Source organism: Dermacentor variabilis, chromosome 4 (assembly GCF_050947875.1).
Source record: "Dermacentor variabilis isolate Ectoservices chromosome 4, ASM5094787v1, whole genome shotgun sequence".
Taxonomy (NCBI): Eukaryota; Metazoa; Arthropoda; class Arachnida; order Ixodida; family Ixodidae; genus Dermacentor; species Dermacentor variabilis.
Genome location: NC_134571.1, coordinates 86,341,708 through 86,364,738, shown reverse-complemented (window position 1 = coordinate 86,364,738; position 23,031 = coordinate 86,341,708). Strand labels below are relative to the sequence as shown.

The following is a 23,031-nucleotide window of genomic DNA, read 5'->3' as shown; positions in this document are numbered from 1 at the left end:
AATGCGAAACAAAAATATGTCGCGAGTACGGAGGTAAACGAAACCGGAAAGCTTCGTCAGAACAGGGAACGCTCATTGTTTCTCCTGCGGCTTGCTATTCCGACTTTTAAAGCGCGTCGACTATACGGTAAACACCGCATGACCGCATAGTGCGTACATGCGAGTAGCGGAATGAACGCCTGCAGACTGCAGACTGTCTGCTCTGCGCATTTTCCAGGCCACAAGGAAACGCGTCGTCGTCGTCCGTGCGCTTGTCTTCGCTCCTACCGTGTTCTGTGACAAACGGACGGGAGGACGGGAAAGCCCGTTATTACCGTGCGCTGCGCTAGTATAGAGCGCTCCGAGCAACGCCGGCTCGATTTGCTATTGCTTGCGCATACGTACGTATTAGTATATGAGCAAGTCCTTCGTGTATTCGGGTCATATTTTTCATTCGATATGACCGTAATACTGGCGGGAACTTAGTATACGTACGACAGAGAATGGCATTTTACACCCCACAGTGGCACCCTCGGTGTGATGGACGTCGTACTTAAACGACTCGCTACAACTTCCCCGAACGAGTCTTCCACAGCAGCGTCTGTAATAGTCCTCAGTAACTTACAGAAATGTCAGAGCCAATCTCGTAGACGTGGGGGCCGTGCAATGAGCGCAATAGGTGTTATCGTATTTAATACGCTGCACCTGCTTTTCATAATTCACTCCAGGAGACGCGTACTTTCTGTTTTTTTGTTTCTCTTTCTGTGGGTATGTGCAATGAGTTAATAAATCTGGAACGCGTTATATCATCGTGACCGAGATGAAATAATAACATTCTTGAAGCGTCAGCGGCAGTTTAGCAACGTCACATATCGATTACAAAAAGAGATAGGGAGAAAGAGAGAGGGGGACAGATAAGGTCAGAAATGACAGGAAGGTCGGTCAACCAATCACACATCCGGTTTGCTACCCCGCACCGGGAAATGGGGATGAGGAGACGTGAATAAAGGGAAATAGGCAATAGATAATTAGCACTGCGAGGCGCACCAACGCCCTCAATAACTATCAGTGCTAGACTGATGCACAGTGGCGTTGGTCAGCGTCTCTTGTCCCCAAGGTTTTGCTTCCTCGTGTTATTAGTCGTAGCTCAAATCGCCCATGTGAAGCCTCACACCAATTAGCAATCACAACAATCAGCGCATTTGCACTACGAAACTAAAAGAAACGCAACATAATAAGTAGAACGAACTAACGTATGCCTCGTACACCCACACGTGAATAAATGATCAAGTTACATAACGCTTCGCACGAAAAAACAAACAGACAAAGAAGAAACTACTAGTAGACTTTCAACGCCGAAAGAAAGCTGTGATTGAAAAGCGTCAATGCTATAAGGGAGTAAACCTGTCTTTCCAATTTTCCCGGTAAGAAAAGAAAGCTTCGTACGAATATTTGCCTCGCAATGACGCAATATTGCACTGCGCGCAAAACCTTTACTCCGGCTGTTCCAGTCGTCGTTCGCGGCGCTCGAAACGACGACTCCGCCGGGAGACGAGCCCACGTCGCCGCGTACAGACAGCACTCCTTCCGGTGAAGCCAGCCGACGCGAGACGGGGCGAACGGGAGACTTCCGCGTTTTGCGTCTCCATATGGGAAAAACCGGTCCCCGACAGCTGCACCGGCGGCGGCGGCGGCGCCCAGACAGATCGCGCAGTATACGAATGAATCACGAAGGCGTATAGTCGGTGCAGTGCCGTGGAAACCGTGCTTCTTGCGCAATGCCCCCCTATAGCGCGTAGTATACAATATGTATGCGCTATACGGTTCTCTCGGCAGTCCGAGTCGTTGTGGAACTCGGGCAACGGCATCGCCAATTGCGCGGCGGAGCAGCGGAAACTTTCCAGTACTGGCACAGCGTCGAATAGGCAACCCCATTTGACGGCAGCGTTTCTACAAGGAAGGCGGCGGTTAGCGGGAGTGGCATGAAACCCGGCGAAATCGTTTGCTGGTTCGTAAGAGCGGACGAATAGTAATTTTTAATGCGATGGGCGCGTGCTATAGGGGGAACCTCACCCACTTTGTAGGTCTGACGAAAAATATGCCAGACTCGAAGCGCTTGCTGCCACGAGGGAATAAGAACGCGGGAAACTGACGCGTGATGCAATAGCGCCCGATGTTTCAAAGAGCGACCGTGAAACGACAGGAACATGCGTGCTGTCGTACAAGCCTCTGATAATGGTTAGGGCATCGGGCTGCTGCGCTGGAAGGCACGAGATTCAATCCCACCGTCATTCACGCATCTATTTATGTCTTAGTGGTACTTCACCCACTTCCGAGGTGCCTATACAACACAGACCTCGAGGTGTTTTATGAGCGTACGCGAGTGCGTCAGAGCGTGCATGAAATCGCTAGTTCGTAAGAAATGCGAGAAACGTCACTTCGATAAATGAGAGAGTGAGCAAGGTCGCGCCCGTGAAGCGCACGCGCGCACAGGTGTCGAGGCGTCACAATCGTTACATCACCACATTCTAAGCGCGCGGTACAGCGTACTTAGAGCGTAAGCGACGCTAAGTTACGGCCCAGCGTATTTCTTTAAAGCCGACTCGAATGCGGAATAGTGCCAGAAGTGAATCGAATGGAATGCCGCGTAGCTTTCGAGCAGCGCTAATAAGGAATGCGATTAATAACCAGACCCAACGAAAAAAGAAAAAAATAAAGTCACGCGGACGATTACGCGCATCGCTAATTGCGTGTAGTACATTAAAACTGGAGGTTTGACGTTTGTGATATAATGTTTTCATACATCTACGATGTGCGCCCGCATCCACGATATTCGACATCAGCCTATATATTTGAGTCCATTGCAAGACGAAGGCCTCTCCCTGCAGCGTTCGCCAACTCCTCACGGCACGCGTCCGCCAGCTCCGTCCTGCGCCTGCAAATTTCTTAATCTTATCAAGCAACCAAAATGCTCTGCCACCCTCGAATGCGTCTCCCTTCACTTGGCACCCATTCTGTCACCCTAACTGCCGTACCGGTTGTCTTCCCTACGCAATAAATCACCTGTCCAGCTCCATTTCGCGCCGACTCGGTCTGTAATCCGTGCTTCCTGCCGTCTTCGATGCCTGTTTTTTTTTTTTTTTTCTGTTCCGTCGATCGTTGCGCGTTCCATACCTTCTTCTCAAGTTACCTTGCTAAACTTCGGTGTTTAATGTGTCCCGAAACTGGGGGCGCAGCAAGTTATTGCTTATGACGGGCGCGGTATATGGTGGATGATTCCGGATTCATTTGGCCACCTCAGATTCTTAAACGAGCATACACTCAAAGCACGGTGCATGGGCGAGGGTTTTTTCCACAGTACCCCCATCGCAGTTTAGCCGCCGCGGCAGGGGATCGAACTCGTGACCTCGTGATCTGCAGGCCAACGTCATAGCCACTGAGTAACCGTGGCGGGTCAAGCTTCTCTGTTAGTCTCCATATTTCGGTGACGGGGCTGCCGTCGCCAACTACTTCCATCGCGGCAGTCTTTCGCTCTATTTTTATTTTAGTTCGGAAGCCGGCATTTAGGCACAGCGAAGAAAAGTGTGCTTAAAGTATTCACAAATACGTTTATTTCGTGCAGGAAGCCTGATAGACAACGGCCGAAACGTCCGTGAGCCCAGTGTTCGAGAGGGCGCCATGCACGAAGCTGTAGCATGTTGCACAGAGGTGGCGAAGACGGGTAAATACAGGGTAAATCCAAAGCAATTGCGCCACATTCAAATTTTCGGTAGTGCTGTTGCAGAGTGAACACGAAGAACGGTAATTTGGTGCAGTAATGTTGGGGACAGTAAGAGGTCGTGCATAGCAGGCGTAAGTGCAACCCAAACACGGCGCATACACAACGCGACCGCGCCTAGGCGAAGAAACCCTCCCTTCGTTACTGCATTTAACTCTCTGTCAGCAAGCGTTTCCATCTTGTTATTGTGTCCAAAACTACATCAATGGCGGCGGAGGAAATCGTAGATCGTAGCAGTTCGTTCCACAGAATATATATATATATATATATATATATATATATATATATATATATATATATATATATATATATATATATATATATATATATATATATATTAAATTAAGGTGTGTGCGCTATATACATCATATACATGAGACAACATATAACACGTTCTGTGCATCTGCCCATGGTGTGCTGTGCAAAGACAGCAACTGGCAGAGTATTTGCGAAGCTTCAAAATTAGTTTTTTGTCCGGAAAGGTCCTCTAGGGACCTTGGCCGGACTCGCGTCGTGTGCGAGATGTTCTAAAGACTCGACAAATTTGTGCACGAGTACGGTCTCGACTTGAGGCTTCGCTCTTCATGGTCATTCATACCGCGCTACTCCAACCTCAACACACAAGAGTGGGCAGTCCAGCAGCCCCGAGAGGCGACGACGAGGCAAGGCCCCGAAGACCCCTCATGGGAGACCTGAGCCCGGGTCGTCAAACTTAGCAGGATTTTTAGTAAAGTTGTTTCCAACCATCCATACCGCCAGTGTCGTCCTCGTCATCAACATCTCTCTCTCTCTCTCTCTCTCTCTCTCTCTCTCTCTCTCTCTCTCTCTCTCTCTCTCTATCTATCTATCTATCTATCTATCTATCTATCTATCTATCTATCTATCTATCTATCTATCTATATATCTATCTCTCTCTCTCTCCATTTACTCCCGTACCCCTTCCCGAATGCTTAGTAGCTTAGGTAAACCTGCCCCTTCACAGCTTCAAGAGACTGACTACCAATCAAAAACTCATTTTTCCTTGCCAGGCTGTCGATTATTACTTTAGTCTTCTGCATATTAATGCTCAAGCATGCCATAGGAACCGCTTTACTTTAGCTGTGTTCGATGCACATAAGACCATCTATAGAGGAGGGGGGGGGGGGAATAAAACACTCGATTTGCAAATGTAGCTATCATGTGACGGGGCGCAATAACGTGTCCCGGTGTTTGTTTACATGAAGCACCAGAGACCGGCAAACTCCTCGTTCTTCGATAAAGGGACTCGACGCCGACGGCGAAGAGAGAATGTTTCCTACTTCAAGGTGTATCACTGCAGAAAGGGAAGGCGGAATGATAAGGAGGGAGATAGTGAGAAAGATAGACAGCGTGCCAAGCTGATTTCGATATGGAAGAGAATGGAAGAACACAGGAAAGGGTCGTGAGAGAAAAAAAATGAGAAAGCAGGAACGAGCAGGTGTCTTCAGCGAACTGCGTACATGCAGTTGACGAGACGCATAAGAGTGGGGTGACGCATGATATTAGCGTTTTCTTCAAAGTGAATGCTGACTTTCAATTAGCCAATTTATTATTGTGTTAAGATTCTTGGGTGATTATGTTATGTTTCATTTCAGGTGTGTTCGAGCTGCGAAATTTTTTTAATCGAATCAAAAATAATTATTGCAGAGAAAAACGACCTTCGAATATTGAATCTAATATAAAATGTTTCCAATTCCAAAAAAAGTGAAATGAAATGTTCCGTGGAGTCTGTTCGGTAACAAGAGGCTTTTCTGTGTTGTTTTACACCTGCGATTGTGTTAAGAAATGGATTTAGGGTCAACTGAGAAGCTGTAGATGATAAAGTAAAGAAAGCACGATCGTACCTGATAGCAATGATGGCAATGAAATAAATAAAGAAGCAGAACGTCCCAGATGTGCGCAGAATAAAGTGTACTGCTCGTTGAATGAGTTCAGGGAAATATTGCAGCACTGCGCATAGTTTCGAAGAAATCCAAACATGATGAGATTCGCCAAATAATAAATTGTTCTGCCCAAGTACATACAGCGAATGCGTAGGGCTACCTAAAGCGAGACATGCTTACTCAATGGCTGGTAACTATTGTGCACACGTGACCTTTTCCGTGTATTTGCTCAGGAACTTAGTCGTCTGAGGAACAACCGCGATTTCCCTGGGCCAAAATCAATCACAAACAACTCTGTCAGCCTTATTGTTTCTACCTGTAGACTATACAGAACTTTGTTATGAACAAGAAGAAGGAGGACAGAGGGGCCTGATTTTTGTAAGTCACAACCATGTGAACCCAGCAGGTAATAAAACCAGGAAGATGCCCAGGGGAAATCATTTGTTGTTTTAATTGTACTGTAGAAATGATAAGGTAAAGAGAAAATGAAAGTGGACGAAAAAACAACTTGCCTCCGGTGGGAGCCGCACCGAACGAAACGACTATTCGACAGCTTTTAGTTATTGATTCATGATTATATTGCGCTTAGTGTTACAATGATGAACATAAGGGACAAGACACGGACGTACGTAGAACAAGTACGTCCGCGTCTTGTCCCTTTTGTTCGTCAGTGTTGTAACACTAAGCGCAATATAATCACGAACGTCCACCAACTAGCCCCGTTCATTGATTTACTAAACTTTTAGTTAATTCTCGAATCGAATGCGAATCCATTCATGACATTTCGATTCGTATTCAAAACTTCGGATATTCGCACGCCCTTAGCAATTACGTTAATTAGCTATGTCTAATCTTGACATGGCGTTGCTGTTCTCAATAAGCTTCCCCCCCCCCCCCCCCCGTCTTAAAAATATTGCGCTCTCCTCCCTCAAGTTTTCCTCTATTTCGATACTGCCTTCTCTTCTTACCGATCTCCGTTTCGTTTGCAACAATCGACCATTAATTACCTTAATCGCTGTAGCCTTCGAACCACCTTATTACAGAGGCACATAATTTCGGTCTTCCTTCTTGAATTTTGACAACAGTGTCCGCGATCTATGCAATGACCCCTTTACAATAGATATTCATGGTTATTAAGACGTGCCTTCGAATTAGGCTATAGATACCCGAATAAGCACTTCGTTTTGTCGAATAAATGCGCATGACATCATCACAAATTTAGGTTCACGAAACTCCACTAAAGGTTGCTTTCTTCTTTCTTTCTTTTTTTTAACCATGATACGGCCATTGTCAAGAACGCGTACTGTACGATTTTTTCTTTAACTTAACTTTTGTTTTTCGAGGTCTTCAGTTCTCCCAAATCTCTACAAATAGAGCATGGCAAGCAATTTTAAAGTAAGTTACGGAATAACAAAGAGGTGGAAATAGAAGCCACGTCAATTTCGGCGCAAAATTGCCTTCCGCAACTTGGCAGGCCTTCAAACGAGCTTGACAACAGACATCGGCGTTTCCGAAAAGAAAAAAACAAAGGAAAGAGAGAACGTGAAATGAAATCTGCTATACAGACACTTCCTGTCAGCTTAGGGTCACAACTACTTCGCAATAAATGGTGTGCCTTGCGTGTTCTGGCATGCTGGAGTTCATTGAGTTATGCCGGAACATTAACCCCCATAACTCGACAGGTTGCTCTATCAACAGCTCAGCAGCAGATCAAATCGCCGGTATTTCTTTGTTTTGTCGAAATGATACTACTACGCAGTGAACCTTGTTCTGCGGCTTATTTTAGCTTGATACACGTAAATCTTCCATTGTGTAAATCTTATTTTTGTCCATATGGGTTCATATCCTCATGGGTTCGGATATTTTCCGTTATCTCAATTACATCTTCCTAGAGCTAACTATCATAGCAGTAATCGGAATTGTAGACAAGTTGACGAACACACACGTATATGACAATAATTTAATCTATTCTGACTTTTGTCGTATCCGCAAAACGTACACTTTGAGAAGGCACATGACGCAGCGTTGAAGATAACTGACAGGCGACAGCTATAGGCGTTGTTCCAAATTCGCACGCACTAACTCGATCAGCGAACCGTTCCCATCTTGGATTGTGGACGCTGAACACAAGTCGCTCAGAAGCACCGCGAACGGATTTCGGCATTTCAGCACGCTGCTCTACACGGCGCATTAACGCATGCATGCGCGGGGGTGTCGCTGCGTCGACGCGCACACGCACACAGCGAGGCGCGCGGAGAATCGAGACCAGACGACGCGAGCGTTCTAGCAAGTCCGGTGCTTTCGGCGTCGCGACTTACTTGACTTGCAGGGTTCGCGTCGAAAAAGTGGCGCGGTGTTTGTCACTCTGACACGATGACTGCCCAAACATGCGCACGCACTGGCAGTCCACGCTTCGGGTTCGTTGGGGTTTGCCGCTGTACGATCGGCCATGCGCTGCGACACGGTGGCAACGAAGACACGAACTGTATGGCAGGTCAAAGGTTGTGGGTCATTTCCTTCACCGCGCGATAAGGAAATTCTTTCGGACTGATTGGCTCATTTGCGGGCGCGTATAGTTGGCAGACGTTGGCAGACTGCGAGCGTCGCATGCCCGCTTCCTTACTGGACGGCGCAGTTCACTCACCTGCGCTCGCCGACGCGCCGCTGCCGACAGTGCGGTGTCAGTCGCCTCGCCAGACGGGCCTTGACGCGCCTGAACAAGTCCTTGGCGAAACTGCTGCACCCGAGAGAACGCATGTCGCTGCCGCTCGTCGTCGCAGTCGTTTGGCTCGGTGACGGCGTGCCACGCTGTCGGTGCTGCATGGTGGTGCAGCGCGCGGGCGATAATCTCGCACGTTCGTGTGTGTACACTGTCAGATCGCGCCAACGCGTCCACCGGGCGTGTTTCCTCCGTCTTCCCAGGCGCAGCTGTCTCGTCGACGCGGTGATAGCGGCCCGCCTACTTCTGGCGAGGTGCCGGTCAGAATGCCGCGCGCGCTCCTCTTTTGTGTGGCCGCATTCGCCGCGGCCGAAGACGATAAGCGGGGCGTTGCGCGTTCTCCCCCCGGCCGTCGCTCTGTGCTTCCCTCCCGAGACCGTCTGTCAGTCTCTCCACTCGGTGTCTCGTGCCCGTGAGGCCGTGGGACGGCTGCGTCGCTCAGGCAGGGTGTGCGCGTGCTGACAGTAGGACGCTTGGCACTCGCGTGTAGGGTGCGACGATCGAGGGAAGCCACACACACCTCGCCGAATCGCTTTGCGTACATACGTGCGTTGCTTTGAGCACGTGCGGGTCGTCGAAACGTATGTACGTAGTACATACGTGTCTAGTAACTGAGCGTCGGCAAAACGAGCGTCGGTGTGGTGACCGCGGCGACTTTATCGTGTTATCGAGGTAGTCGATACTTCGAAACGACGGCTCTGCGTTTTCGCTGGTCAGGTCATCTACAACAAGGTCGGTGGAAAGCACCCGCTGTCAGAGTACGCTAGGGTTAGAAGAAAAGAGATGTCGACGAAGGCATATGAACTCGAAGGTGTCCTTCCGTTTTCGCCGCGCCATCAGCCACAAACTTTCGCGCAACGGAAACAAGGGCGGCAGTTATCGCACCCTCCAACCTTCAAATCCCGCCTTTAACTTAGCCGGTATCCCGTATAGAGGCCAGGTGACGGCAAAAGGAAGTCGGGTAATTTGGAACCGTCATATACAGTGGTGCGTTTAGAGCGATTAATAGTAGGTGCGAGCTTCCGTGTTTATCTTCCCGTTCTTTTCTGTTATTTATGACGTATTCCGCAATGGCTATTTGGAAAGCAAGGATAAAAGACCTGCTTCCGCATAGTGATAGGACTGGAACGCAACCTTCTCATTCTAGCACTGCACAGTGGTTCCGTCCACCCGCCGTAGTGCAGTGCTCGAATCGCAACCGCGGCAGGTTCGGGAAAAACAGGGAAAGCAACGGAGCATGTTAGAGGCAGCGCCGGCAACAAACTCTCGCTCGCACTGAAGCGGAGGAGTGGCACGTCCGTGCAACGATCGAGGAATGGACGTTCGGCTTACCTCACGTCGAAAAGCAGTTGCTGAGCGAGCACCATCGCGGGACGAGAGTAGTAGCCTATAGGCTCTATAAAGTAAAACTGGTCCAAAATGCTTTTATTCCAATCTCCTGACGTCAAATTTGCGTAACCGTCGACGCAAGCATCGGGCGGTCACCCGAAGGGTTGTCTGAACAGACCAATCAAACGCTGCCCTCGTTCATAGGAGGTCACTTTTGTTTGCTTGAAAAACAAGTAACATTGCCTATGCTGAGCGGCTTGTCTTATCTAATTGGCTCACAAGAGGCGAGGAGCACGCTCAGGTGCAGAGGGATTTGATGGTACCGAGTCACTGCAGTGAAAATCGGTAACCGGGTCAAGAGGGTGGTGCCGGCGGCTGCGATTGGTCCGCTTTCCGTTGCTTAGCTTGCGGTGGCTGATCTAAAATCACGGCGGCATGCAACGGAAGCTTAAGAATGACGCTAAAATGGTTACTCAGCAAAGAAGAGTTGGCAGAACTAAAGCCCCTGCATCCACACGCCACCGCCGCTTTCTTAAGTAGCGCCAACCTTTGTTGTGCGCCGCCTTTTCTCCTCACACCAAATCCGGTTCCGGCATTTCCGGTTTAAAAATTTCCGGTTCCGGCGTTTCCGCTTCCTGGAGTTGCGCTGCGGGAATTTCCGCTTTGACTGCTGTTAGACGATGGTGAGACGCCCGCGCGTGCTTGGTTGAGCTGTGGCAGTCGCCATAAGAAGAATGCAAAGGGGACAAGCTGTTGTATTCCGCTGTAGTAGTAGTTGGCGGTCACTGTTTTCCAAATGCACGAAAAACGGAAGTGGTCTGCAAGCGCCCAGGCACCACATTCCACTGTACGTTGTCGCTCGTGCCACAACCGGTCGCAGGTTGACGCGAAGCAGCGAACACGAGCAGATCGCTGGTTACAATAGGCGGTGGTTCTTGAATGGAATTGCATTAACAGTTTCAACTGCAGCTGGTGCAATTAAAGCCTCTCCAGCGACGCGAAAGTAAACAACGCTAAAAAACAAGACGTCACTTCCGCTCGGAACAGGAAGCTGCAGCTACGTAAGTTCCGCTTGGCGCCGGAAGCTAAGGGGGTGAGTGGGAGAGGGGCACGGAGGAGGAGGGCAAGTTGGCGGTACTTAGCCTGGTCGGCGGAAACGTTTATGGAGGGGCTTTAGGCAGAACGAGGTCGTAAACGTGCCGAAAGCGCTCGAAAACGTTACGCTGCCACGCAAGAAGCTTTATTATACACAAATAAACCCATGCTTTCCGGCAGGTGCCAGTAGTCAGTGCCTGGGCGATCGGCGGCTGCCATCTTTTATTCCTTTCGGAACGGGGCAGCCTTCGGCTATTCAGAAGAAAACTCAGTTTTGTTCGGCATAGTAATGCATCTTTAACGCGCACACGTCGCTTTGATGCGGTGAGTTCTTGCGGTTTTGTGACGTCGCGTGACAGGCAGGTGAAGTGGGTGCAGCCCGAAAGCTTTTGACCAATAACCGAGGGCTAATGGCGAAAAGGCGTCGAATCAGAAATAACCTTCTTGCTTTTGTTAGGTCAAATCATGCATAATCAGTGTGCACAAGGCAAATCAGATGGGGAGTTATCGCGGTTTGCGTGACGTCCCGTGACAGCCAGGCGAAGTGGGGGGCGGGGGGGAGGGTTCCAAAAAAGTGTTTAACCAATGGCGTAGGGCTGATTGCAGAATTGGAATAGAAGAGTTTGGAACAGTTTTACGTTATAGCGCCCCTAAGTAGGGCGGAATAACACATGAACCGACCCGAAGCCGAACAAGTCCAGTCTCCTGCACCTGTCTTACGTCACCCTCTCGGTGCCCTCAGGAAGTGAGTGATTCGTCCCGAGGCCAACAGGAATGTCCCGAATGTTGCCGCGCTACGTTTTCATGATGTCCTCAGATTCTCACACCTTCTGCTGGAGACGTATGCTATAAAGGATCGATCGATTGATTGATTGCGTTTCCTCACTACGGGTGAGTGGCCAAGAAGCCGGCGGTTAAAGGCACGATGGGAACTGTAGCTCCAAAGCGAAAGTAACGCAGGGCAAGGTGAAAATTGTACAAATAATATTGAAATGGCCTAATTTCTGAGAGCCTAATGTTTTTTTAAGGAAAACGTAAGATTCATGAAAGCTAAACTGCCTGCCCCGTCACGCGACAGCATGCCACTTCGTCTTGCTCTTGCTGGGCGTCGGGCGTCGACATTATAGATAACTGTAAGAACGCGTGCTGCATTTACTTTCGCTCTCGCTCTGTTAACACAGCATGCACGCAGACACTGCGTCGACGCTATGTCCGATACTCACCAGTCCATCAGTGCTTCATCAACGACGAGCAGTGCGAAGCCGTTAGTTAGCCTTTACCGAAAATAAAATTGCTGAAGTCAAAGCATACGACGAAAGATCTCTCTGTTTTCAATTGCGCGTATTTTTTTGTACAAGCGAATGTCATGGAAAAACAGAAGGAAGAAAAAAAGAACGGAGAGAGAGAGAGAGAGAGAGAAGTTGCTAAGCCTGCACTGCTGCAGATTTTGCATTTGGGCACACCCGCTACACAGGCAATGCGCGGATCATTGGAAGCACGGTGACGAGTACACGTAGTCTTTCACCACCAGTTGCAATTGAACCAGGTTCTAAACTGAGCTGCATAGCGAATAGGGCCTGCGCTAAATTCCAGCTGACGCATACGTCATTCCCGCCAGTTCGTCCTTGGACACTGCTCTTTCCAAACCGACGCAGAGCGCCACATGCAGCCACTGTAACGGCAACAGAACTCGCCACACCGCGATCTTTCCACGCCCTCGCGACGGTTGTAACCTATACAGGTATTTATAAACGCACATGTACGGCGCGGAGTTGAAGGGTCTGCAGTTCAATATGCATTTAGTGGTGTATTTCTTTTCTCCCTGAGCACGTGATTATTACATCGGCCGGCTTCGCAGAATATTGCGTCAACAGGGGCAGTCGACGGGCTCTTGATCGCGGCCGCTCTCAAGCAGTCTGTATAGACTGCGGGTGGATCGTTTTCGTTGAGGTCAGCGAACGCTGACTGACGTCACTTCCAGGCAACGGTGACGTCACCTCATTAGTCGCGCGCCAGCGCGGAGTGGTGGTTAGCTTCCAGTAATCATCGTGACTGTTTCGGCTTCTTTGGTACGGTATATTTAGAAAAAAAATTTTTGTCGAGCGCAAGAACACCAGAAAGAAGAAATGATACGCATCTATATATAAGTGGCTGAGCGGAAGGAAGAAGATGCTATTTTGAAACGAGACACAAGACCGATCAATCTGTCTTGTACATATTTTCTTTCTTTCCCATTATTTTTCACTAAACAAACCTTTTTCTAAAAATTCCAGTATAAAGGTTTAACCACTTAAAGGTTTCGCAATGGTCATGTTCAATTTTGGAACGTTCGCGCCGGAAGAAACGCTTATGTTTAGGAAGGTCTTATGCTACTTGCGCGAAAAAAAAAAATAACAAAGAAAAAAGGCTCATTCGCTGTTCCGCGGCAACCAAGTGAGCGCTTGTGTTGTACAGTCTTGTCTGTGCTCTTTTTGTGCGCTCTTTTACTATAGATCAAGGTAAACCGGTGGCAAGGACAACGTTAGCCACATGCCTGTCATTATTACGTATATCGCTTTTAAGCGTTCTTACTGGCACCAATTTTTGTTATATAACCAGCAGCGCAATGGGATACAAGCATGCAGCCGTACCACACTTGGAAGTCACAGAATTCTATTTTCGCCCTGGTCTGATTGCTCTCTTAGAGACAAAGCGATTTGTTGCGTTAGATGCGAGAAGATAACAGTTGTGGTGAAATGAAAAGAAAGCGGAATATTTCGTCTTTGTTTTTTTTGTAACTTTTGTTATTTATACATTACCCACTTGTAGTCTGTCTCTTGCAGTGCTGATTCATGAATATATCTGCTGTGCTCGGTGATATACAGTGATTGGCATGATTACAAGTGATATATTGTTTTCTACTGCCCGCCAAGTTTCAAACAACCAGTCGATCGATCGATCTATAAATAAATAAATAAATAAATAAATAAATAAATTGTTACTGTTTCTGTTACATATAACGACATGTTATATTTATACAGGTGGGACACCGGAACCTTTTCAAGGGTTCTGGCAGGGGTCCATTTTTCAACATAAGTGATTATGCAACTGAACAAGGCAAAAAAAGAACAAATATTACAAGAGATTTGTTACAAATGCGTGATAAACGTTTTTTCCTGTTTTTTTTTCGTTAACATCGTTATTATTGTAAGTTAAGTAGATGAACGCAAGCAAGCTGTTAAAAGGTCACTAAAGGTTACCAGAAAGTCAAGTTAAAGTGATAAAGCAATGCTCTAGAACGTCTAAGGCGTCAATATAATCGCGAACAGAGCTTTAGTAAGCGAGAAATTGAGGTAAATGCATGACACGATTTCAGACCCCCCAGCGACATTCCGAGCCCGATGACGAAAGCACTCCTCATCGTAATTTATGTCACTAGTACTCAACTACTCGTATTAAAAAGACCATTTCATTAGATTATAAGACGGAAGGAAATGCTACTTGTCTACTTCTATTCAATTCTAAGAAAAAAATATTTTGACGTTACCCTAAGTAGTATGGGTGATCGAAAGGTTTTGTTTTCGCTCGACTCTGCGCGATCGACTTTGCGCCGGGCGCGCTTGGGGGTTTCAGCTGTTTTGTTATCGCGTCGTGCTGCGGTGGTCCTGCTGGCTCGCGAAACTTGCATTTGGAACAAGCGGCGAGAATGCCACGTCCATGTGATGTCGTGGGATGCGCGAACGGTCCGCGGAACTTGGCCAAGGGCAGTTGCAGCGGTGAATCCAACGTTACTTATCACTGTGTGCCAACGAGTGAACCTCTCCGTTCGAAGAGGTTAACTGCCGTACCTCTGCTACAGCGCGCTGGAAAAGAGCCGAAAAATCACGTAATGTGCTCGCAGCACTTTCGTCCAGAGGATTACGAGTTCAACGCCGATTTACTGAAGTCGCGTGAAGTGCCTTTCAAAGCAGGCCGTCGTCGTAGTAGTACGCAACGACGCCGGCAGCGCGAGCCCTCAACAGCAGGTCACGTTCATCAGTGCTTAAATCGCTGAACTAGAGCGCAGCATCGCGAGCTAATGTGTCGTTGTCAGGGTCGTCCATTGAAACGAGCGTCGAAGTTGGCGTCATGAAATAAAGAACCCGCTTATCGTGGTGCGCTTTCCCTTCCGCTAGCCACCATAGTTCCGCTTTCACGCTGCTGTCGGCTTTGTCTTGGCTCTGTTTCTGGCCGCGCGTTTGCGTTTTGTGCAGAAAAGCCGTAGCGCCGTCTGCGGGAGCCGTTTTACTCACCGACGGCGCAACGTCACCATGAGACCATGACGTCAATACTCCTCGATCGGAGGGCGGGTGATTTGAACGGCGCTAGAGGTACGCGGACGCGTCAGAACGCATTTTCTCTTAAAATAAGTCTCTTCTTCGCACGAAACAAGGGTTTCGAGGTTTCTGGGATGGTATTTCAACAGTCCACGTTGACTTATTATTAACCTTTAGTGTCCCTTTAATATAAATAAAACGATGTGGATGATGTGATGCTACTATACAGTAAAGTGTTCCACTTTCGCGGCAATAAAAGAAAAATGAGCGTAATTCATAGCTAGTCCTTATGCAGAGTATGCATAATAGCACAGTTGAGGTAGGGCGTAGTGAATATTTAGGGTTTTGATATGTTAATGTTATTGACAGGCATAGAAAAGCCTTATGGGTTGCATGTCTAGTAATCCACAAGCATGTTTTTGGTATAAAAAGAATAGCACGTAGTGCTGTGTTCTGTGCTGCTTTAAGAGGTTTCAGCGTTGTCTGGTAGGTTAATCCGTAATTTCCTATGGCATATGTAATGTGCGAATGTATGAAAGAATAATGTCTTCAACGGGAAAATGTAAGGTAACCTACAAAGAAGAGGTATTTTCCTGTTGTACGCTGATGACACTAATGTCTTTTTCTCAGGTATTGACCCCTACGCGCTCGAAAGAAAGGCTAACTATTGGTTGACCGGCTTGAGTACATGGTTAAAACTAAACAAGATGCAATTAAATGCTAGTAAGACCAAATACATTCTCTTCAGAGCAAAAGGTGTAAAAGCTCCTGACAACCTAAACTTAAACTTTGAAAACACTCAGTTGAAACAGTGCTCGCAAATTCGTTTTCTAGGTGTTCTGTTTCAAGAAAATCTCTCTTGGAATTCGCATGTTGATCAGCTTCGAAGTGATCTTTGTCGGGCGGTTGGCATTTTAAACAAATTGAGATATCTCCCGGCGTCCATAAAGCGGCAAATATACTATTCATTAATACATTCCCGTTTAAGCTACTGTTCCCTTGTATGGTTAACGACGACACAAACAAATCGAGATTCCCTCTTTGCAATTCAAAAGCGGGCGTTACGAGCTATTGGGAAAATACAGTTATTGCGCAGCTGCTGGCCCTTGTTTAGGTCTTATGGAATACTAGAAATAAGTAAACTGCACACATACAAATTATGTCTGGAAATATTACGCCAGTACAAACTAGACAAAATAACCTTCGAAACCACCTATCACACTAAACTTAGCACATACGAACTTAGGAAACAATGTATGGAAACACCTCGTGTACGCACTAATTACGGTTTTCAGAGGTTAGGATGGCAAATTCCTGACTTAATTAATCAATACCCTATTATTCTGGATACTGTACGCAACACTCCCTCTATACGTAAATACAAAATGTTAATTAAAGCAATGCTCATAAATGAACCTTAAAGGTGAAAACTGAACGTATACCTATCACTAGTGTGTTTTGTAAATACTGCTATGGTTGAATTGTGTTTTGAAGTATGCTGTTTGTTTTTCCGCCGAAAGCCTGTGTTTTGTAAGGATGTCTTATGTATTGTGTAAAAAATATTGAATGTGTGTTCTATTATGTAATGCTCTTTCTTGATTTTTGTAGCCTGTGGTGCCGCCTGTCATCCGGGTGGCGTGGCCTCGTCAGGCAAAGTATGCCTTTTGCCACGTCACCCTGGACAACCTTTTCGTTGTCTTAAATAAATTCTGAATGAATGAATGAATGAAAAGATATTAAGTGTTCTTTCATGAACATAATGTTACGAGTATAAAACTATTTACAATATATTTACAAAGAGCGAACGTTTGCGGAGACGGAGGAGAGCCCCACCCGGCAGTGTCACACTTTTCGTCGTCTTCAGGACCATCGTCGTTCTCTTCTTCGCCTCATCGTAACAATACGTGCGCCTTGAAAGCTCTGCGTCCACGTGGACACCGAGAAATCTTGTATTACTGCCTCTTTCTAATGGCATGTTATTCATTACAAGCGAGTTATTAGACGTAAACTAAGTTTCTTCAGGGGCAAGGATAACATAGTTACTTAGTGTTAGCGATAAGTTTATTTGCATAAAGCCAGAATGATAGTTGGCGTCATTCTAGCTTCATGCATGCCCATTGTACAGAATGCAAACTAAGTCGCAGAGTGAGATTTCCAGTCAACGGCACGCTATCGTCGCCATCACAGAAGCCGCAGAAAGTGCCACCAACTTATCGATTCAAGCTCTATGCTGGTAGATTGTGCTACCAATTACGGAACGCTATAGTTATTGGTCAGAAGATTGATTCGATAATTAAAGTCAGGTAGGAAAAATATAGTTGTCCACCTTTAAGAAATCTAGCTAATATCCATCTTAGTTGTTAATGACTTATTGCGACTTCTCCCTTAAGTCGGTTGCGCTTAAGTTCAAGACCACTGACACGGCCTTTCTACAAGGAGCAGTCAATGCCTGCCGCAGACGTCTCTCTCTCTCTCTCTCTCTCTCTCTCTCTATATATATATATATATATATATATATATATATATATATATATATATATATATATATATATATATATATAGAACAACAGACATGCACTCGGTGTCTTCTACTACCTTCGCCGGAATCGAAGCGTTATATAACGCTTATAACGTTATATAACGTCACACAACGTTATACAACAAAGCAGGATATGTTAGGTAAGCGAGTTTTCAGCGTAAGGTTTATAACACTGCAGAAACCTATTATATGCTCATTAGACGCTACACAAAAGTTTCTCTCACCCTTGCCTCTTACTTCACCAAACCGAACGCAGCTTCCAGGGAGAAACTGTCGCCATCGCCTTCTGGGCGCCGCACTTCTTGGCGCTGCAGTCTTCCATCGGGGCACACACTTCGGGCGCTCATATGGGAACTGGGCCACGGATAGGTCGTGCCTAGCTCGAAATGCTCTTCGACCTTTCGCCCGGTCTTGTTCTCGCTTTTATGTACTCTAAGTGGACGAGAACCCGTAGAAATGATTTCGTGTTTCCTGACCGCAGCCACTGCGGGCCGACCGTCGAACAGTCCTTCCTAAAACCCCGTGCATGGGCAGTCGTATGGTACGCACAAAACGCCGGTACACTGCCTCTTTTAAGTCTGCGAACAGGCCGCATTCGCGGGACATTGTCGGTAGAGCCACCGCGAGCTCTGCGTTGGCCCCGAACGCAAAGGTTAGATCGACTGTTCCGTCCGGCTGCATACGATCTCGGGTGAAGCAGTGCTCTCACGCAACGCTAATTTCCCTTCCTGCGTCTCTAGGATTGGATCAGTTTGCTTATTCTTGCGTTCGAGAAGTAAAAGCGCGACGTCGCGGCTGCAGGTTATCCTTCCGAAACGCTCGCCCGGCAAGCTGCCGCCCTTCGCACTCGGATCTTTCGATGTTCGTTGCCTTACAGACGACGACAGTCACACTTCTGATGCCACACTACACAGCGGCGTGGGAAGCAGCCCGTGAACTTGGGCTTTGTTTCAGCTCCTTGACCTTTGCCGCCGCTGCGATTAGTCAGATGCACCTCTGCCTTGTCACTATTCGAGCTCTGCGACTCTGCCACCTTTTGTTTCACGTGCATGCTTCCATGCGCTGCTTTCGCCTTGTACCTACTTGAACGTCTGCACAAGTGTATAACTATAAGCTTTGCGATCTTTAGCTAACCATTTTTTTTCCTGCAGCGTTATACATATATCGAAGCGCGTTCTCTGAGAGGGCTTCTTCAGTTGGTCTGCGACCAATTGCTTGTCATGGTACTCAATCGTACACACACTTCAATCGTCAAGGTAAAAGTGCAAGTGGCTTCGATTGCGCGTTCAAAATGGTCTTTACCATCCGTTCGTACGCTTTCCCGACGCCAATAACTTTTTCAAATTCACCTGCATATAGATTGAGTTCTTCAAACACTGTTTTCTCGATTTTCCGGTGCTCCTTGTACTGTGCTAAGTCGCGCAGATAGAAGCGGGGCCTTTTCCATAATTAGAAAAAAAAACAATGCGCTCTTAAAATTAATCTTGCCACAGCATATACACTCCGAGGTCGCTTTATTCAACTGACTCAAACCACACCGGCGCTTCGACCTCTTTGGGAAATGTCGGATATTGCTCCGGTGAGCTAGTTGTCCTTCTAGTTCTTGTGTCACTTGTTTCCACGCCTCCCCTTCCATACCATAAACACACGTGTGTTATTGATGCATTAATGCGATAACACCGTTTCACGCATGCACTTTCTTAACGTTACCATATATAGGTGGTCGTCGCTTCTTTATTTCTTTAAAGTATGCTTTCTGCAGTCTGTATGCTTTCTAGTTGTTCCCAGTATTTATAGCATGAAGAAACTAATTATGAATTGTGAACAGTACTCCCCTGTTGCGCAGCCGCTTTAATCGTGTTTGTGCACTCGGCGATTATGTTTTTGTAGTGTGCAGGTTGCCTACATTCTTATTTGAACAACGTCAATAAAAGCGAGAACGGAAAGAATAGAGATTAGCCATCGTGCTGCAGGGGGACATAAAACGAGTGCTGATGTTTCCCTATAGGAATTATTTACAGTGCGGCGTGAAAAACACTTGCTGATCCGCCGAAACTACGGGGCACGTCCCATATGTCAATTAGTACCCTATAGCTTCGACGGACGAAAAACTCTCTCGAAGCTTGCTAAAGCCGTTGAGACGGTTGGCATATGCTTGCAAAGCAAAAAAATAAAATAAAAGAAAGCTATAAAAAAAAAAGCACGACTTTATCAGCGAACCCAACTGCCAAAGCAATGCATGCCGCGAGTTCCGAAGACGCCTTGAATTTGTAAACCCCTCTGGATGCGACCTTTCTTTCCCTTCTTTCTATTCCCTTGCTCCCTTAATTCCGTCAGCGCAGGATAGCCAACCGGACTCTTGACTGGTTAACATCCCTGCCTTCCTTTTTTCTCTCTCTCTCTCTCTCTATCTCTCTCTGGATGTGAGGTAAACAGCTTAGATTCCGTGCGCACCCGCTGGTGACTATGACGTTATGCTGCTGCACGCTCATGGCAGCGGGTTCGCTTTCTGTTTCAGGGCGCCCGTATTCAGTTAGGTGCGCGGTGCAAAAGTGCTCGCGTACCGCGATGTGGGCACGCATTGAAGAACTCCAGTTGGTCACAACTAATCTGCAGCCTTCCGCTATATACGGCGTCTCGCATAGCCCCAGTGATGGTTGCGGATATTAAACATTGTCGATCGTCAAGCGCTCCCTGGCGTTTGCGAGCGCATTGTCAATCGTTTGTTGTTGGCACTTTCTTCATCGGACGCCTCTGTCATATCCTTCAGCGTAGGGTAGCGAACCGGATGCAGTCACAGTCGAACCCGCTGCCTTCCCTTTTCTTTTTCTCTCTTTCTCTAAACCACCCGTATACAAACTCAAAGTCCAAACTTCTTTTTTTCTTTCTTTAGACAAACTCTGTAAGTGAAATTTCTTGTTGAAGCCAAACCGCCACAGAAGATCCGAGTCGTGTGCGACTCTCGCCGGAACGTGGGATAAGTCACGTACCACCCGAAGCGCCCATATACAAAAAAAAGAAAAAGAAATCAATCACGCCGCCATGTCCTAGGGGTGCTGAAACGTGAGCGTATAGCCACTGCGGCCAGAGATGGGCCCGGGGAGCCGTGCCTTTGGGACACACAACACTCCTTCCGGTTTCTTAGACGTAGGGGGTCGGGTGCACCGTCGAGGAAGCTCGGCCTGCAGCTCGACAGTCGGCAAATGTCTGCGGCGGCCGTTCGTCTCGCGGAGCCGCAGGAGGCGATTTGTGGGGCCAGCCTTACTAAAATAGACGCAGCGTGTAGACAGGTTGTCCATAAAAGATGTGTTGACAAACGAAAAGAAGAATATATATATATATATATATATATATATATATATATATATATATCATCAGCCTGGTTACGCCCATACTTCTCCAAGAACCCCGGTCATGATCTATTTGTGGCCATGTCGTCCCTGCAAACTTCTTAATCTCATCCGCCCACCTAACTTTCTGCCGCCCCCTGCTACGCTTCCCTTCCCTTGGAATCCGGTCCGTAACCCTTAATAACCATCGGTTATCTTCCCTCCTCATTACATGTCCTGCCCATGCCCCATTTCTATTTCTTGATTTGAACTAAGATGTCATTAACTCGTGTTTGTTCCCTCACCAAATCTGCTCTTATCCATTAACGTTACACACATCATTCTTCTTTCCATAGCTCGTTGCGTCGTCCTCAATTTAAGCAGCACCATTTTCGTAAGCCTCCAGCTTTCTGCCCCCTGCCCCGTAGGTGAGTATATATATATATATATATATATATATATATATATATATATATATATATATATATATATATATATATATATATATATATATATATATATATATATATATATATATATATGTCATGCTTTTATCTGTGACGTTTATAGACTGCTCATTATCCTTAAGATTGTCCAATATATGTTCTGAAAACTTATGGCTTCATATTCCTAGTCAGCTATTCCGTAGAGGATGTCGAAGATGATGTTATAGCCCGCCTTAACTTAATGCCTATGGCGATATTGTCACTTTGTAGGAAGGGTGAACATACATGTTGAAAAGGAATAAAATGAGGTTTGGTACCCTACGCTGAGGGTAGAGGAGAAGGAAGTATAGAAACGAGAAGCAAATAGAGAAGGACTAATAGTATCTCAGCGTGCCAATTGTACAGACTCAGTTCAAAGGAAAAGTAATCGTGGTTCAATTTTCCGGTGCTTTTGCTGTCGTCTCACTGTCGCCAGCTATCATGACCGAATCGAGATGGTGGTCATGACAGTCGCGAAGCAGAAGCACACCCATTCACCTGCCCACTCTATACATTTATATAGCATATCTACATGCTGCCTTGCTATTTTAAGTTCTACCGGGGGCCAAAGACACACTATAGATGTTTGGTGTAGCGTAGGCACAAAATGGCTGCTTATGCAATAACAGATAGAGTTTTCCATTGAAGAACATTCGGCATACACCGATTTAGGACGCGTATAAGCATACGCTGCGTACGCCTGAGCTTGGTTAAAATATTTCTAGTTCTTTTGGTCTTGTTGTTAACTGGTTGGTAGTAGTCGTAAGAGCCTAATTATTGAGGTATTTTGCCAGTTTCTCCGTCAGTTATTAGGATCTCTTTTTTATATATAGTTGTTTCTTCTCTTTTACGGTGCGTTTCATGCAGGGTTGTGCTTTCAAAGAATGATTGCGTTATCGCGCTCACAGCTACTTGTATTCGTTATGTAGTGTTTCACTCTCTTTGAATAACTTCCCTGTTGATATAGCATCTTTGTCGTTCACAACGTTTTGTCCTGTCTTCTGGTTTCCTTCTATAACGTTGTACCCGTATTTGCTCCGCTTGGGCCTTTAATGCGTTAGAATGAGGAGTGTCAGAGTAAAAAGTGTGTCGAATGATCGCTACGTGGTGCCCACGGTTTAAATCATGGATATGTGGACGCAAGTCTAACGCATTTCTCTCGCATTTACCGCTAAATCGCCACCGGTCGTCAATGAAACACTCTTTGAAAAAAAAAAAGGTCGTATATTATTTACTGGCTATCGGTTATTAACTGGTTGTCACTTATGCCACTGACGCGTTAGCATCTGCATACTTTAACTCTATAGCTTTAGTGACAGTTACTGACTACACAAAAATGAGTAACCGTTGCCAATGGGACTCCTGCACAGGCTCCAGAACGTAGTAACCGTTTTGAACGCTTCCGAATTATCATTTCAAAAAATACACAGGTAACTTCCGAAAGTTCCCGAGCACACCTTGATGTACATCGTTCATACGATAGCCGGGAGGGCGCATGACGCATGACCGGGCGCATAGAGTTTCTCACTATAACACCTAGAGGGTAATCTGGCGCCAGCGTCTATGGGAGTTTCTAGGGGGC

General features: G+C 46.7%; 1 protein-coding gene across 5 annotated transcripts in view; it reads right to left on the bottom strand.

The window, feature by feature from the left end:
* The window catches only part of LOC142579479 (choline/ethanolamine kinase), a 145,773-nt gene that overhangs the window by 67,774 nt on the left and 54,968 nt on the right, over nucleotides 1–23,031 (bottom strand). The window contains exon 1 of one of the 5 annotated variants that reach the window (XM_075689715.1): nucleotides 13,600–13,649. The exons of 3 other annotated variants lie outside the window; for them this stretch is intronic. In XM_075689715.1, coding sequence (XP_075545830.1) covers nucleotides 13,600–13,634 — 35 coding nt within the window. In that variant the 5' untranslated portion in view covers nucleotides 13,635–13,649. Of the gene's footprint in view, nucleotides 1–8,302; nucleotides 8,666–13,599; nucleotides 13,650–23,031 lie in introns of those variants that run through there. One more of the 5 variants, XM_075689710.1, reaches the window with a different exon arrangement.